The sequence below is a fragment of the Truncatella angustata genome (genome assembly GCF_020726525.1).
Source record: "Truncatella angustata strain MPI-SDFR-AT-0073 chromosome Unknown BKA67scaffold_15, whole genome shotgun sequence".
Lineage (NCBI taxonomy): Eukaryota > Fungi > Ascomycota > Sordariomycetes > Amphisphaeriales > Sporocadaceae > Truncatella > Truncatella angustata.
The window spans coordinates 198,817-213,797 of NW_025763395.1; the positions used below are offsets into that span (position 1 = coordinate 198,817).

The 14,981-nt window shown below is 49.4% G+C and overlaps 6 protein-coding genes across 6 annotated transcripts; 2 read left to right on the forward strand and 4 right to left on the reverse strand.

The window, feature by feature from the left end:
* Positions 1-1,110: 1,110 nt before the first annotated feature.
* On the reverse strand, positions 1,111-1,940 carry BKA67DRAFT_588875 (uncharacterized protein). The gene is made up of 2 exons (XM_046104402.1): positions 1,678-1,940; positions 1,111-1,622 (listed from the first exon to the last, which is right to left on the reverse strand). The coding sequence occupies exons 1-2, from the start codon at positions 1,685-1,687 to the stop codon at positions 1,420-1,422; spliced, it is 213 nt and encodes a 70-aa protein (XP_045950851.1). The 5' UTR covers positions 1,688-1,940; the 3' UTR covers positions 1,111-1,419.
* Positions 1,941-3,358: 1,418 nt separating this feature from the next.
* BKA67DRAFT_588877 (uncharacterized protein) lies at positions 3,359-5,068 on the reverse strand. The gene is made up of 4 exons (XM_046104403.1): positions 4,410-5,068; positions 4,286-4,357; positions 4,028-4,230; positions 3,359-3,974 (listed from the first exon to the last, which is right to left on the reverse strand). The coding sequence occupies exons 1-4, from the start codon at positions 4,636-4,638 to the stop codon at positions 3,630-3,632; spliced, it is 849 nt and encodes a 282-aa protein (XP_045950852.1). The 5' UTR covers positions 4,639-5,068; the 3' UTR covers positions 3,359-3,629.
* A 1,068-nt stretch (positions 5,069-6,136) lies between these two features.
* On the forward strand, positions 6,137-6,830 carry BKA67DRAFT_542685 (uncharacterized protein; the record flags this gene model as incomplete). Its single annotated transcript, XM_046101147.1, has 3 exons — positions 6,137-6,257; positions 6,313-6,647; positions 6,702-6,830. 3 exons carry the CDS (start codon positions 6,137-6,139, stop codon positions 6,828-6,830), a joined length of 585 nt encoding a protein of 194 aa, XP_045950853.1.
* Positions 6,831-7,069: 239 nt separating this feature from the next.
* Positions 7,070-8,903, reverse strand: BKA67DRAFT_596372 (uncharacterized protein; the record flags this gene model as incomplete). Its single annotated transcript, XM_046105295.1, has 3 exons — positions 7,070-7,722; positions 7,771-8,106; positions 8,156-8,903. The coding sequence occupies 3 exons, from the start codon at positions 8,901-8,903 to the stop codon at positions 7,070-7,072; spliced, it is 1,737 nt and encodes a 578-aa protein (XP_045950854.1).
* Positions 8,904-10,152: 1,249 nt separating this feature from the next.
* BKA67DRAFT_144499 (FAD dependent oxidoreductase) lies at positions 10,153-12,038 on the forward strand. The gene is made up of 5 exons (XM_046095076.1): positions 10,153-10,811; positions 10,861-11,142; positions 11,201-11,420; positions 11,467-11,579; positions 11,627-12,038. Exons 1-5 carry the CDS (start codon positions 10,358-10,360, stop codon positions 11,995-11,997), a joined length of 1,440 nt encoding a protein of 479 aa, XP_045950855.1. The 5' UTR covers positions 10,153-10,357; the 3' UTR covers positions 11,998-12,038.
* A 1,475-nt stretch (positions 12,039-13,513) lies between these two features.
* On the reverse strand, positions 13,514-14,893 carry BKA67DRAFT_528756 (uncharacterized protein; the record flags this gene model as incomplete). Its single annotated transcript, XM_046098981.1, has 4 exons — positions 13,514-14,030; positions 14,094-14,499; positions 14,553-14,575; positions 14,631-14,893. The coding sequence occupies 4 exons, from the start codon at positions 14,891-14,893 to the stop codon at positions 13,514-13,516; spliced, it is 1,209 nt and encodes a 402-aa protein (XP_045950856.1).
* Positions 14,894-14,981: the final 88 nt, after the last annotated feature.

The window sequence follows — 14,981 nt, forward strand, 5'->3', positions numbered from 1 at the left end:
CTTGGCGTTGCAGGCGTTGTCTTCTAGAGCTTGTCGGAAGCCTATATTGATACCTGCCATCTTTCCGTTCTGTTCATATCACGTCCAAAAATAATTAGAAGCGCCGCCAATAATGGAGTTTCCGCATCCTGCAATGTTCCGAAACGCGCCAAGTAGTAACACAAGGTGCCGGCTCACGAACACCAACAATGTCATTCTGGACCGCCGCTTCCACGCCCTTACGACTGTAAAGAACGGGCTCAACAAGATATTACTGCGTCGCCGTCCCCGTACCCTCTTCCAACCTAGCGTTTCTATAGCGTCGTTGCACTTCCCACAAGGTAGCGTCAGGATCCATAATGGTAACCACATGGTTCATCCAAATTGCCAACAAATTATTGCCGAGGCATCTTGTGGCTGTGATGGATTATGTCAATCATGTGGCGACAATGCGCTTGCGAAAGCATTTAGTACAGAGCAACTCCTAGAAAAGCGTGCATGTTGACATCGCCGGATCTTGCATATCCTGCCTCTTCCCTCAGTAATGCCCTGCGAAAAGTGCGGTTTAGATGCATAGCATGCAAACCTCACTTTGATGCGTGAGCCTGCCTCCAGTATTTGGAGATCAAGACAACTTCGCCGCCTGTTCACACACTTCAATCCGCTGGCGGAGAAAAAGAAAGAGAATAAAAGAACAGCATTATACACCACCTGCAATGTCACAATAGCCTTGCAAGCTTCTCTATGTCTGAAAGGTGGAATGGTATTCTTCGTCGAATGCAAAACACTCTAAATCTGTCGCTTCCTTTGAAGTCCCGTGATCGTGACAAAAGAGGTTGTTAAAGTGAGAACGCCATTTTTCGTGAACTGTTGTGGTGAGTTTGGGCTGCGCGCACTGTTCACTCACCTATATTCAGCGAGCATCACAGCCTGAATGATACCTCCTAAGCTACCAGTTTGGGAGAGGGTGTTCCAATAGTCCAAATGAGCAGCTGCATAATCATAAAGATCTCAAGGGTAAAGTTACCTGTCCTCATAGTTATGTTAGGGTCAAAATCGTACTTCGATCACGTTAACATTCTGCGATGAGTTCAACATTTGACGAAAGAGCCAGATAATAGATGATAATCCTTAATTACTAATGATAAGGTTGTGCATCTCAACTGGTTCTGGTAGATGGGTAATATACTACAAGGTTATGGCCTTAGGCCCGGGCCTGAAAACAAGCTTGTGGGATGTATGGTTCATAGAGAATAAAATCCATGCGGGTTGAAGTGGGGACCTCAATAAGGGGATATTAGCCAAGCCAATACATAAGATGGGGGTAACAGTAATGACATCGGTATGCTTAAAGCATCACAAGATGTCAGTATACAGACGACAGTTGACGGACCACTATTCCCGAATCAATCTCCGTCAACCTTATTTCAACATCCGTAACTAGCTTTCCTTCTCTGCCTCCGCCTTCTCGAGTGGATCATCCTGGCTCGAAGTCTTCTCAGCTACAGAGTCGTCTCCCTTGTCCCCGATGGCAGCATCTAATGCATCCTCTCCGACTAAACCATCGGGAGCTGCGGCGCCTGTTTCCTTGTTCGCTTCGGCCTTCTCGAGGGCATCATCCTGAGCCGTGGTCTTTGATGGGTCTGGTATGTCATATTACTAGAGTGTCGCAAGAGTGGTAGACGAGTTGCACAATACCTGCGGGCATGATGGCGGGTTGGGTCAATTTTTCAACTACAAGTTTTAGTCGGTTCTTTGTTATGGGTTCTAAATTAGTTGTGGCTCCAGATAATAATAAAGGCGACGTATGGGGTTTTACTTATACCCATATCTTGGGGCAACCAAGCGGGTGATGTCATTCACTATAAAGCTGAGCTGAGTTAAGATTTTTGCTCGCATGCAACCTGCACCAATGAACAGGGCTTGGTGAGGTCAATGGAAACCGGTTTTGGCAGGTGAGCTTTGGGTTGCTGGGATTTGCTGCGAGATCGATTGCGATCGATACGTTCGACTGCTCCCCACATTACGTAGGCTGACCGTCACTTGCTTGTAATTTACGGACATGAGTTGAGTATCTGAGCAGGTGGCCATGCCGACATTTAAGACGGAAGAATATGATTTCTCGTAGTAGAATATGATGAGATGACCGGTTGTCCTATCGACCAGTTAAAACAGTCTTGTTGTGCCTTTCAGCTTGAGGCCGACGCCTTTCCCGCCTACTTCTCCGCCATCCATAGTTTTCGCCGGTTAGAATTGCACCAAGCCAAGGGAGGCAGGTGCATTAGTCAATTGCCCTCCGTTGCTAGATAGCAGCGAGATCTGTGATCACGTACACTCACTTGGGCAGCGTGGTCCACAACAAGGCTTACACGACGCAAAGGTCCAGCCCGTCCTAATATCTAAACAGTCATCTACTCTGAAAAACAGTGATTTATGGTTCTCCCCTTGCCAATGCGCACACCTGACGTTCTGGAACACGGTGATCACGCCGACTTCGCATTCTTTGAAATAGATAGAATGGTACTTGGCGCCGGGGTTGGTCTTGCAGCCCCGGCAGCTGCTGTCTCGCACAGGTCAGCGAAAAGATTGCCCGGTGGGTCCGTCACAACACTGTGGTGATGCACCCATCTCTCTCTTCAACGTTGGTGGAAAGTCTATCGAGTACTCGAAAAAGCTGGGCTGATGCTCTGTAAATGCATTATTAATAGTAGGAAGGCGAGGCGGGACAGCATTGGTTACAATATAAACGCGCAGGATTTGAAGTTGAATTTATTCGATGTTTGTCTGTCGATGAAGCGGTAATTTTCTCAACTTATACGGCGTGACCTGTAGCTATATATGACCGCAAAGAGCTAGGACGGTATTTGCGATCGAGATGGGGCCACTTAGTACGGGAACAGTGAGCCATGTGAATGTTCCCGCGCCACAAGCGAAGCTCATACTTAAGGCCGTGACCCACCATGAGCTACAGTCCCCAGCATGTGATCCTAGGGCGGAAGGAAGAAGTTAACGTTGAAACCAAAAACTGTACGAGTCGATGAGACAATCAAGCAAGACATGATCTATAGTGTAACCCGCTACTACGTAATCAGTAACCATTCAAATACACCCATCCTGTTTTTCATCCTCGATTTGATGTGTCGCTGAATACAAAGTATGACTGAGTTGAGATACCTCAAACATCTGTGTTGCTGAGAACATGTGTACTTGGTGAGTTATTTTGCGGTTGGTAGAGCCTGAAATGCACATTGAGGCAAGGCAAGACTGAAAAAAGCAATTCCTGTATTATATACGTGGTAGCTGAAGCTGAAGCTGAACGACCATGGGCAGAATGGCCTGAGATTTCCCTGGAATGGCTTGTAAGGCATGTTGACCATGTTTCGGCGTACCAGTATCAATGACCGAGAAGTAAATATGAGGTACCAAATTTGGGGTTCCACATCAGTTATCCCAGACTTAAAGACATGACAAGGAAACAACATGTAGTACATCTCATCTCATTATCATGGTTTACATTCAAAAATATCCATCGAGTCGAATACCTGCCAAGTATAACAGAAATAAACGACGTCTTCCATCCTAAGTATTTCGGAAACGCCCACTCTAGATTTCGTAACAGCCGCTATGGCCGCGTTGAACCGACGTGACATTTACTCCCGGGTACCCGAGGCGATCGACGCGGTATCCTTGCGTACCTCGGACGTCTGCGGAAGAACGGAAGCTTGCTGCGACTTTCTCTTGCGGAGGAACGCAAAGGCAAAGGCCCCGACAATGGCAAGCGAAGCGACAATGACTCCAACGGCAATACCGGCCTTGGCGCCAGTGGAGAGACCATCACTAGACGATGAAGACGACGAGCTCGTGCTGGGGCTAGTTGTGGAGGTAGCAGTGGCGGATGGAGATACAGTCGTAGTCTCGACGCCCCCAACAAAGTCTTCGGCAGTCACGTTGAAGCAGGGGACAGAGAGTGTGAAGTCTGCCGCCTCGACAAAGGTCTGTTGTTCAAGAGTCAGTAAATTTATGCCTGCCGATGAAAGAAAGTACCCACGATGTCTGCGCAAGCATAGAAGGTCTCGTTCTTGCCATTATTCTCGCCGGCATAGTCGGACCAGTATTCCAGTTGGATGGTAGCATTCGTGCCAGCGGTTACGCTGCTGGGGATCGAGGCGATTTTGTAGCACTGGTGCCCAGCCTCGATCCTTGTGATGTTGCTGACAACCTGCTCGGTGAAGTCACTTTGGGTTTCAGGGTCTTTCGTGTGTATTAGTATTGGTGATTGTTAGGTGATAGAACAGAATGCGCATACCGCTGTCGAAAGCCATGTAGAATGCGACATTCCATGCATCATCAGCGATAGACAGTGCAACTTCACCCTGGGCTTATTTCATGTTAGTGAGTTGTCTAAGGCTCTTGCGAAAATGTTAACATACTCAAAGGGTAGATGGTCCTATTTGATACACCGGAAGAGCTACCACATGGTCCGATGTTGTCGTATGTAGCACTCCATGGGCGGTCATCTGGCCACAGGAAAGCTACAGGGCCCATGATGGTGCCCTCATCTCCCTCACCGTGTACTTCCGCGTCGTCATCAGCGCGTGCGAGAGGAGCAGCAGCTAACCATGAAAGGCCTGCAAGAAGACGAAGAGTGTTTGTATACATCTCTACTGCTTATCGATTGGGATCAAGGGACAAACGTTGCACGGTGAAATAAATATAAGCGTGGCAGGTAGGACGATCTGCAGCACAGGCAGCAGCCGATAGGCCTTATTATGTGTATTCCTCCAACGAGAGTGAAGGGTGGCGAATAGCCGGTTCGGATCCGAGCGAGCAATCGATCCAGAATCGCAATTGTCTGCATGTGTGAGTAGGCAACCAGTAGCGATGCTAATACCGGAGCCAAGTTTATGTTGCATATGCCAAGATCTGATAAGTTTGTTCCTCCACTCAAAGTCGATAGTGTCGGCTCGAGCAGGCCATCCTGACAGGATTGTTGGTCGTCTTCGCCCATGGGTCACACCGTTCGGTGAGCTTCTCCACTCGTCTGTTGGAATAAAGAGAAGAAACTCTCGGCATGTGAAGATAAACAGGCAATGGATCCGGCTGATTATGTTTCTGTGACATGCAACAACAACCTCCGATAACGGCTGGCAGGTAGAATCGCCTGAAGATATTAGGCATGGATACGAGGAACTGGCAGGAATCCAATATCAACTAGGGTAGGAACCAATTGTGCGCAAAGCTCAGTCTGGCTATCTTTATTACCGTATTTGAAACTCGTGAGAAGCTATCTGGCTTGTGATAGCCGTACAAGGACGATGCGCAGTTGCACTATGCAGGCTAGGTTTACCGATTTTAGGAAGTTCAGAAGGTGCTGGCATTTTGCTGCTTGTTGTTGTCGAAAAAGAATCCAGGTGAAGCCCAGCCTATTGCGGATGCTAGTCATTTGGACTTGGTCAAGTGTTCTCCGCCGAACAAGCGATTGTGGTCCAAGAGCCTCCGATCCTATCGGTCTCCATAATGGCACTCCCAAGAAGCAGGGATGCACAAGAGAAATCCTGAAAACAAAAACAGCATCCTTTACATATTCATAATGACTCCTGCGTTAAAATCCAGAAACCCAAGTCACAATAATTCGGAATTACAACCGGATCAGCTCGGAGCAGTGATGCCAAGCCATTTAATCTTATCAATCGCATCAGATGGAACCATCGTGGCCAACGCCAAGGACAATTAGAGTCACGAAAGCGGGGTATGGAAAATACTGATTGCCTTTTACCGTTCCAATGGAACCGGATATCGCTCCCTTGTATGCGGGTCCTCTCTAGTCTGATCAAGTTGCATGGATCTTCGGATCAGATAAGTCGAGCCGAAAGTGGAGCAGAGATGAAGTGCTACCTGAAGGCTTGGGCTGGGTCCAGGTTTGTTTATCGATACTCACATAGCCAGCCGTGACCGGAGTCCTGCGAACATGGCTTGGGGCGACCCTTGTGTACAATAGCAGCCCGTCTGATGAGGTTGCTCGCAATCCTTATATATGGGCCGTGGTACGCCGTGTTGCAGGCGAGACACATCCTGCGATATCGCTTACGTACATACATTCATCCAGTAGCAACCAACTTTTGTATCTACGATTTGTGCCCATTGGCCATCATCAAACATGCTGTCGCAAAATATCTTCGTCGCCGCCGCTCTGGCCATCACTAGCAGCCAAGCATCCCTCGTCAACATCCGCGCAGTCGCCGCCGGTTCGGACGCATATAACTGCCACGACAACTGCGGTAAGCAACGACCTCCCAGAATACCACACTCCTCCGTACTGACGCCTACTTCCAGGCAACGCGATCCTCGAGGTCCAAGCCGCGAGCGCAGACATCTGCAGCGACAACATCTTCCTGACCGACTACGCGAACTGCCTGCTCTGCGCCGGCGAGGACAAGGACAACATCTGGAAGTATTACGGCTCGCAACTGACAAGTGCGGCGGCAGGCTGCGGGTTGTCGACCACGCCTTATGCCGGCTCGACCACGAGCACCATCCAATCCGCCCTCGTCGCCCAGACGGCCCCGGCGGCCTCTGCCAGCACGACGGCTGATGCGAGCGTCAGTCCTACAGCAGCTGCGACCACGAGTACTGAGACTGCGGGCTCTGTGGGTACTACCAGCGTTATCGTAAGTTGGACGATTACCATAAGTTCTCGAAAGAACTGCTCCTGACCAGACTAGTCTTCTACTGCCTCCGCCAATGCCACCGCAACCTCGATCGTCACGGCCGGTGCTTCCACTATCTTCGAGAAGTCAATTCTTGTCACCGCTGTCTTTTTCGGAGCAGTCGTTACGCTCATGACCCTCTAGGGGCATTTTGCATGGTGTGGTCGAAGATTTGTTTAATTTGTGTATAACAGTCTGGGGACGTCTACAGCTTGGGGACAGTTGCGAGATACGATTTAAACATTAATTGATAGTCTAATCTGTGCGTGATGCGCTTCCAGGAAAATAAAAATAAAATAAAATCATGGTCGCAGTACCGACAGCACCTCTTAGGAAGAAAGTGATTACCGACCGATTGGCCCCGTAAAACTACAACCACACCCCTATATTGGTTGCTCTCCAACGACCTTGTCAATACTACGGATGAACTCAAAAGCATTGGCCTCGCCTTCCAAATCGTTGTGAGCAGCAATGTACCTCGTGAAGAAATCATTCGGTTTGATGAGATATTCCGGTATTGCAGTGCTTCCATTTCTCCACTCGAAGCCTTTGGTGCTGGCTTGTTGGCGCTTGAATCCTTTGAGGGCCTCTGGCAGATAGTCAGGCCTCCTCTCTTGGCGGTACCATACGGTCGGGTGGATCATTTCGTAGGTCTTTCCAATCCTGACTCCGTCAAAATTTCTTTCGTTATATCGTCCGGGTGTCCGGGTCCTCGAGCCAGCTAAGACCATAGCGCCGCTGAAGCTATCCTCGATGGGCCCAGTGGCCCAGCCGAACTGAACCTGTTCTGATACAGTTTTGTGACTATCCTTGAGCCCATTCTTTACGAGAAAGCTCGACGCTCTCTTCTTGAGCCAGTGTCCAATATCATTGCCACCTTTTGGCAGCATGGTCGGGGGAAGCGGCTCTAAGGGGCATGCGATTAGGTCGTATCGGTCTTGAAGCGAGTTTTTGGCCAAGTTGAATATGTCCTTGTCGAGCTGGATGTATGGGGATATTTGCTCGCACATCCACGCGAACGTGATGAGCGCAATTTCTGTACATGTCAGTCGCCACCGATTTCGCGCCGGAACGGTAAACTTACGTTCAAAGTCGCCCTCCCTCTCATCTAGAGGGTCATCACTACCTCCGCCAATGTTGATGTGGTAGCCTGGAAACCAAACCTGGAGTAGCTCCGAATCGGTACCCTTCAGTGCCTCGTACATCTCAGAGTCAATCAGTTCTCCCCACGTAGCTTCAATCTGTTTCTGGGTCGCCTCTGGGTCATGCTCTATCCTCTTCCAGTCTTCATGAAGCTCATCATGAGACTTTCGTGGCTTCTTCGTCGAGAGGTCTCCGTCGGGCGGAAAGTGCCACAGAGTTGGAGAGAATGGTGATCGATGCTCGTCGAGAGCCAGCGCATGGAAAGCATGGCGAATATCTAACATCACGTTAGCTGGAGGTTTTCCAAGAACTTTCATACTACTGACATGGGCTGAGTGCGACGTTGTGAAACCCGGCATCCGGAATCCCGAGGAACTTCTCCAGCCAGTTTAGATGAGGTACGGTCCATGGTAGATCAGGTACTCCCAGACTCCCAACAGTATCAAACACACCTACGACTTGAACGACTCTCGAATCCTCCGGTGCGTCGGCATGGTAGGATTTGCCATACCGTGGCGTCTGGGGAGAAACAGGGCTGGCGACAGAATCTGCGTCGGAAAGGGCACCGTTGACCCATTCGCGGTAGTGCCTAGACTTCCTAAAACCATGACTGTCTTTGTTTTCCTGGTAGAGTCTATAGAGATCTGGGAAATCTTGAAGATCTCTCGGTGAGATGACACCTATGTCGTTGACAAGACCAGCTACTGCTCGAGCTGTGTAAGCGCCTCTGGAGAAGCCAAAGCAGAAAATTTGGTCTCCCTTCGAGTAGTTGAGAACAATAAAGTTGTATGCCTCGATGACATTGCCAATGAAGCCAATACCGAATCCGCCTTGTCGGTCTTTCTCTTCTTTGCTAATATCGCCCGTGCCTATGCCGGCATCATAGTGCACGATCTGTTGCCAAATCTTACCATCCACATCCCTGGCACTGCGGGCAATAGAGCGGGCTAAACGCGTTACATTCGAAGGAACGTTCTTGAGACCCGACACGGATGATTGCCAGGTGCCATCACAGCAAACAACAATTCGTTTAGACATGACAGGAATGTCAGACTCCTGGCCAAGTGAACCCATCTTTGCGAATGGCGTGAGCAATTATCCTGGTTTGGAATTATATAGCTGGGTATCGCTTCGTTCCAGCAGATGGATATGTGCGGACTTTTGTTGGTTGTTGGTTGTCATTCACTGTTTGTAGACAAAGGAGGCTTCCTCATTGGAAAATTGGCGACCTAGCGATTCCCGTTCAAGAATCGGAGTTCTACCGCGAGGATCTTATAGAGCTGATGGATTGATTCCACAACACCCACTCATGACTGCATTCATTTCAGCGACACCCTATAGGCGAAGCCACACGTGTGTGAGGCTGGGATGCGCAGGGCTTTTAGGTGCAGGTGCACAAAATCTGACTTGATACATTGCGAAAGGCTGTAATGTTTCATAGACGAATCCAACGCCTCCTGATGGCTGGTTGGCTGATGTCAGACAGACTGAACAGTCGGGGGGATGAGAATAGCTGAGGGATCGCTTAGGTGCGAGGCTATGCGATGTTATGCGACGTCTTATTAGGCTGCTGGATACCTATGTAAGCAGAACCCTGGTCGCTAGGGAGCCAGGGTCACATCCGTGCTGTTATCTGAACAGCCTACGGACTCCCTGCATAAGTCAAACGCGGGTGTTGGGTGCAGGTACAGCCTCACAGTCATCTCGAAGCAAGACCACGTTCGACAAGAACTTACTAGCGATCCACTGTACGTAAGAATCATGGATCAAATCGGCCGCAAAAATGCAAGACTTCTAGTCGCCGGCCTCGGCAACATGTACTAAGTGCTCCGGACTGTAAGCCGCGCATCAGGTGAGCGACGAGGCTGGAAGCAGGTGACTCAGCGAATGGCGACGGTTGGCCCGAAGCGGTGCGGACGCTCCAACCTGTGTTACCCAAAGAACTATCGATGATTACCAATGACTGTAATCAACAGTGTCGAAGTGTGTGGTTTCAAGTGGCATGCGTAGTTGACAATAATCCAAGGATGGAGGACCAACGTGATTCGCAAGTTGATCGAGTGGGGCATTTCGCCTGCCTGGCCATCAGCCGCCAAGGTCCGCTAACGTCAGATTGATGAGTAAGACAGGAGGATGGCAACATGGCACGAGGTTTCTATGAGCTCGAGTTTCACGGTTCCGGTGGCCATCGTGTCGCGTGTAACCATGATTACCGAAAAGCCAAAGCTCAGGAAAGAAAATTGACCAGCGTTATTTAACAAGCCGTCGACGTCGAAATGCTACACAGGTAATGAATTTGAGGGAGTCGGGTGATTTGACATCCCCACCTTGCTAAAGTGGAGAAGCATGCTACATAACAGTGGGCGGCTCCGGGATGATATCCGTTGGCTTCAGCACTGATGTGATATGTCGTGAGGGGTTCTTTGGCAATATACTCTGTGGTGCTAGAGACAATAAATATTTTCCCCACGTATTTCCTGGAAGTCTCACCGCCAAAAAAAACATAACCGGCTGCAACTCTGCCAAAAATGGCATTGGACCATGATTCCAAGATCCTGATTGTCGGGTCCGGCGTATTCGGCATCTCGACTGCACTATGGCTCGCTCGCAGCGGCTACCGAGACATAACGGTATTTGACATGCAGGACACATATTCCACAGGCTACGATCCAGCTGAGGTTGATTCTGCGTCTGCAGATCTAAATAAAATCATCCGCTTCTCATATGGAGATGAGATTGAATATCAGAGACTAGCCTTTGAAGCTGCGAAACTGTGGGAGGAATGGAATGGTGAGATCGCTTCGGCAGATGAGAGCCAACTGCCCGAGGTGCTACAAAAGGGCGCAAGAAAACTATGGTGGAACTGTGGATATCTCAGGATGAGCGAGACGGCTGAGTACGATGAATTCGAGCTCACAACGCTGGAAAATATGAAGAAGGAGGGGATTCGGGAAAGTCAATTTATGGTTGACGATGCTTCAGGTCGGTCATTCTCTGAAATCCACTGCATTCGAGTTGACGCCAGTATCAGATGTCGAGCGCGCCAAACAGCTTGGTTGGGGCCCCAAGCTGGACCCATGTCGGAGAGTTGAGAGGCTTGGCGTACATAAGGCGGTACTAGATGCAAGCGGTGGTTTCGTGGTCGCCTATAAAAGTTGCGCTTGGGCACAGCATCTCGCCAGAAAAGCTGGAGTGAAGCTCATTCTCCACCCAAGCCGAGGCAAAGTGGTAGATCTTGGAACTAGAGATGGTCGACCGCGGCTTGAGACAGCAGACAAGCAGGTATACGCAGGCGATCTCGTGATTGTCTCAGGTAGGCGCACAGAACTCAGAACGGTCCGAAAAATACAAGCATAACTGACGACGGTTAGGAGGCGGGTGGACCCAAGGACTTGTACCAGAGACAGCAGGGCTACTCGAAACGACTGCTGGGTCAGTGGCGACAATCCATATACCAGAAGATCGGTCTGATCTTCGAGAACGCTTTTCTCCTTCTAATTTTCCCGTCATCTCATGGAGCAAGGCCAAAGGTATCTATGCTTTACCACTGACAGAAAATGGTGACCTGAAGATCGGTTATCGACGAACAAAGTAAGGCCACCAACACTTCAAGGCACGGCGCACACTGACGATCAAGGTACACAAATTTCGAGGAGGTCGACGGTCGACGGATATCTGTCCCAAAAACTGCTCACGTCACAGAGCAAAAGGAAACGAATATCACGTTACAAGCACTGCGAGCTGTGCAGGGTGAGCATGCTGGCGGATGTCAAATACCGCTATCTAACGAGTAGTAGAATTCGTTTCCGTGAACATGCCTGAACTCGTTGAGTTTGGCATTTCGTCCACCAAGCTATGCTGGTATACCGACAGTATCGACAATTCGTTTGTGGTTGACTTCGTGCCAGGCCGACCTGGTGTGGTCGTCTGCTCTGGCGGTAGCGGGCATGGTTTCAAGTTTCTTCCGATCCTTGGAAGAGAAGTCGTCACGATCATTGAGAGTTGCAACAAACAGACCGTTTATGGTGAGATGTGGAAATGGCGGAAGAGTGACAAGTCGACCAGAAACGGGTTGGAGGAAGGAGAAGCAGGGTCGAGACTACTGGCAAAGCAGACAATGGCGAAGGTTGCTGATTGGGCTCCAGGCAAACCTGAGGCTGTCATTTGAACATTGCGCAGCACTGATAAAGCCGACTGAAACTTTGAATAGCTTTTATCTTACCTCATCACACCACCATGCGACTTCATCTTCACCCATGTCGGGATTGCGGCCGTCTTCTTCGGTTCACTAGCGGCCGCCCCGTAGTTCTGCTCCACAGGGGTGCTAGTGTTACCTCTCTGGAATCTTGCTCCTCGGCCGACTTTGCATATTCTACATCAACTCCTGAACACCATTCCTTGCAGAGTCGCTCGGAATCTACATCGACATTGAAACCACTCATAAAGCGCTCAATGATCTGGCTATTAGTGTAGTGACCATCGATATGGTGTTCCGCAACATGCGATAAAGAAATGTCGTGGTCTCCGAGATACTCCTTTTCTTCTGGTGTGATATTGCATGGTTTCCAAGCGGCAGCCCAGTTCTATGCTTTGTACTGTGCGTCTCTGACTTCGCACTCATCCTCGCGCTAATAGTGACATCTAGACGGTATTTTCACAATTTGTTCCATGAACGGCCTTGCCATGCTCTTCTTGATCGCAGGCACCGATATGTGCTTCACATCCGAGTAGCAGCGAGACCTGCTCTGAATTATAGCCATGTTTCAAGGCCGGTGCAAGTGGTATTGCGCCACTTGAGTCCTTGAGGTTAATACTGCGGTAATGCTTATCCAGTATAGAGATGAAGATATCCAAGGGATCACGCCGGATTCGAGTGGCTGTATAAGAGCTGAGTTCCCAAATCTCTTGCCATTGAGATTATCGATCAGCGATCCGAGTGGTCCTCAACTCCTTCCATGCACCAATCTACATATCCTCATCTGAGAAATCTCCCACATCAGGCGTGATTGATCCGTAAGATGCGTCATAGAGGTGCTGATACTCGTTTTGGTTCGCGCTCGATACATCCGCCTTGAAAAGCTCATCCTCCAACTGTGCCAGTAGATAATGCTTGATCGGGCAAGGGGCTAGAGTGCCCAGCACCAATCCTCTGGCCCCATCTCCACCTGGAACTGCGCTAACTGCACAATACGCCCCTTAGCATTAGCGCAATGTCAGTGCATCGGCAACAACGGGAGTGGCTGTCCCACAGTTCTCCGCCAGGATCAAAAGAGTTCATGCGCTATGACAGATTGCGAATATATTTTCGCGGCATTTTTTGGCAAGTATACTAATAATCACCCCGACGTTGTAAGGACCTCGAATGATAAGATTACTCATGTGATGCAGATTTTGCTTCCCGTTGTGGCAATTGTCTGGCGTTGATGCGACTTTGAGAGCAGCTTTTGTTGCCCCCTTGGAATTCTCCTCGTTTCGTCCAGCCTATGCACCGTCGCTCGGCCTGTTGCATTGTGCATTGCACGTTTACGTAGTATCAGGACTTTGGTATGGGTGCTAGTTATATTAGACTCGTGGGTCAAGGCCAGCAGAGCCTGGGCCGTTGAAAAAGTAAGATACCTGGGTATAGTAGAAGAGGGAGCATTACAAGGTGTAGAAGTGGTTGTACATAATCCAATCACAGGATTTTACATAGAAGGCTGGTTGCCTCTGTTGAGTCGTACATGGACAGTACCTCCCTTGCCCGCGTTGAGTGGCCTCGTGTCCTCCTCATCTCGCTTTGGCCCATTTCCTTCGTAGAAACTGGGGGAAGCGCTGTTCTCTGATTTCTGAGATGCCTTCTCGAACTCGACATGCACTTCATGTGTGGTGTAAATGTTTCTGTCGCCCTCCCTCTCGTCCTCTGGCGCTATCGAATCGCTGCCACTTCTCGCGATGTCGGCTAGCTCGATGCCGTTGGCTCTGGCTTCTGAAATTCCATATCTGTCGCCCGACCATCTGTCTCTCTTGCTCAGGGCAGTAGCCCCGACCCTGGATCTCGACTTGGTCTGTTCCGAGCTATGGCCAATGTCGTTCTCAAGTACCGGTCCATCAGCGTCTATGTTGGCTTGGTTGCGCGCCTTGGCGACCTTGACGATCAGTTCGGCCATGGACATTTCGATGTTGAGTTTGACGATATACGCCAACGGGTGAAATTGCATGTATCTAAAATCTGAATTAGTTCCATGTCGCAACTCACCACAATATTACTAGCTAAGCTCAACTCACACAAAAGTGTTCTCTAGGCTCATCATGGCTATGATGAGCACATCCATGGCCAATGAGAAGCCGATGATGAACATGTTGAATTGAGATAGAGCCTTGTACTTTCCAAGGCCATTGTGCACCAAGTTCCTGGATACAATGCTGATGAAGTAGATGTTGAGGGCGGCATCGATGACGAGATACAGGCCTTTCTCACAGCGGTCCCACCAGTTGTTTATTGAGATGTACTCTTCCGAGATCTGTAAGCGGGCGGGAATCCAGATTGTGTATACGGAAATGTTGATGGCCGTAATCACGGTAGCGACGCCGACCTTGAGGCGCCAGACAAGCTTCGGGTTCCTGACAAGGATGGCGCAACGGTTGATGATAATTTGAAGGAGAAACTGAACTTGAAGTGCCCATAGAGTAACTTGCATGCATTAGCCTTCACGATGCACCGCTGAGTTGAATTGAGTCACTCACGAATGCAAAAGTAAAATCCGAAACTGCAGGTCACACGAGGTCAGTATTGATTTAACGTATCGAGATCTTAGAACTTACCTCGGTGGTATGAGGCCTTTGAGGTGTAGCCAACATATTATGCTAAATGTCAGGCATACTAAAATTTCCATCCATATCATCCAGATGTAGGTGTTTCCAAACACTCCCACGCCACTCCTCTTGTAAGCTCTTGCGGTTTGCTTGGATGCGGTCCATGTTGTGAGCCATCCAAACCCTATCGTGAAGCCGAAAGCCAAGGATGCGATGGCTATGTCGTTTGTGGTAACCTCCTGAGCCACATAATTCGGTGAAAGCAAACTCATCGTAGGCGGCCTTTGGTGTTCGAGAATGTGCGCTGCACCGTATCGCTTCAGTCTGAGACATCAGTTCGGAAGTAGTGAATAAACTCAA

Excerpts from the sequence above, each read along its gene's own strand:
- BKA67DRAFT_588877 (XM_046104403.1), bottom strand. The coding sequence starts at position 4,638 with ATGTATACAAACACTCTTCGTCTTCTTGCAGGCCTTTCATGGTTAGCT. Across the intron at positions 4,231-4,285 it reads CTACATGGCTTTCGACAGCG|ACCCTGAAACCCAAAGTGAC; the intron begins GTATGCGCATTC and ends TACACACGAAAG. Across the intron at positions 3,975-4,027 it reads TCTATGCTTGCGCAGACATC|ACCTTTGTCGAGGCGGCAGA; the intron begins GTGGGTACTTTC and ends CTTGAACAACAG.
- BKA67DRAFT_144499 (XM_046095076.1), top strand. The coding sequence starts at position 10,358 with ATGGCATTGGACCATGATTCCAAGATCCTGATTGTCGGGTCCGGCGTA. Across the intron at positions 11,143-11,200 it reads CGATCTCGTGATTGTCTCAG|GAGGCGGGTGGACCCAAGGA; the intron begins GTAGGCGCACAG and ends GACGACGGTTAG. Across the intron at positions 11,421-11,466 it reads ATCGGTTATCGACGAACAAA|GTACACAAATTTCGAGGAGG; the intron begins GTAAGGCCACCA and ends CTGACGATCAAG.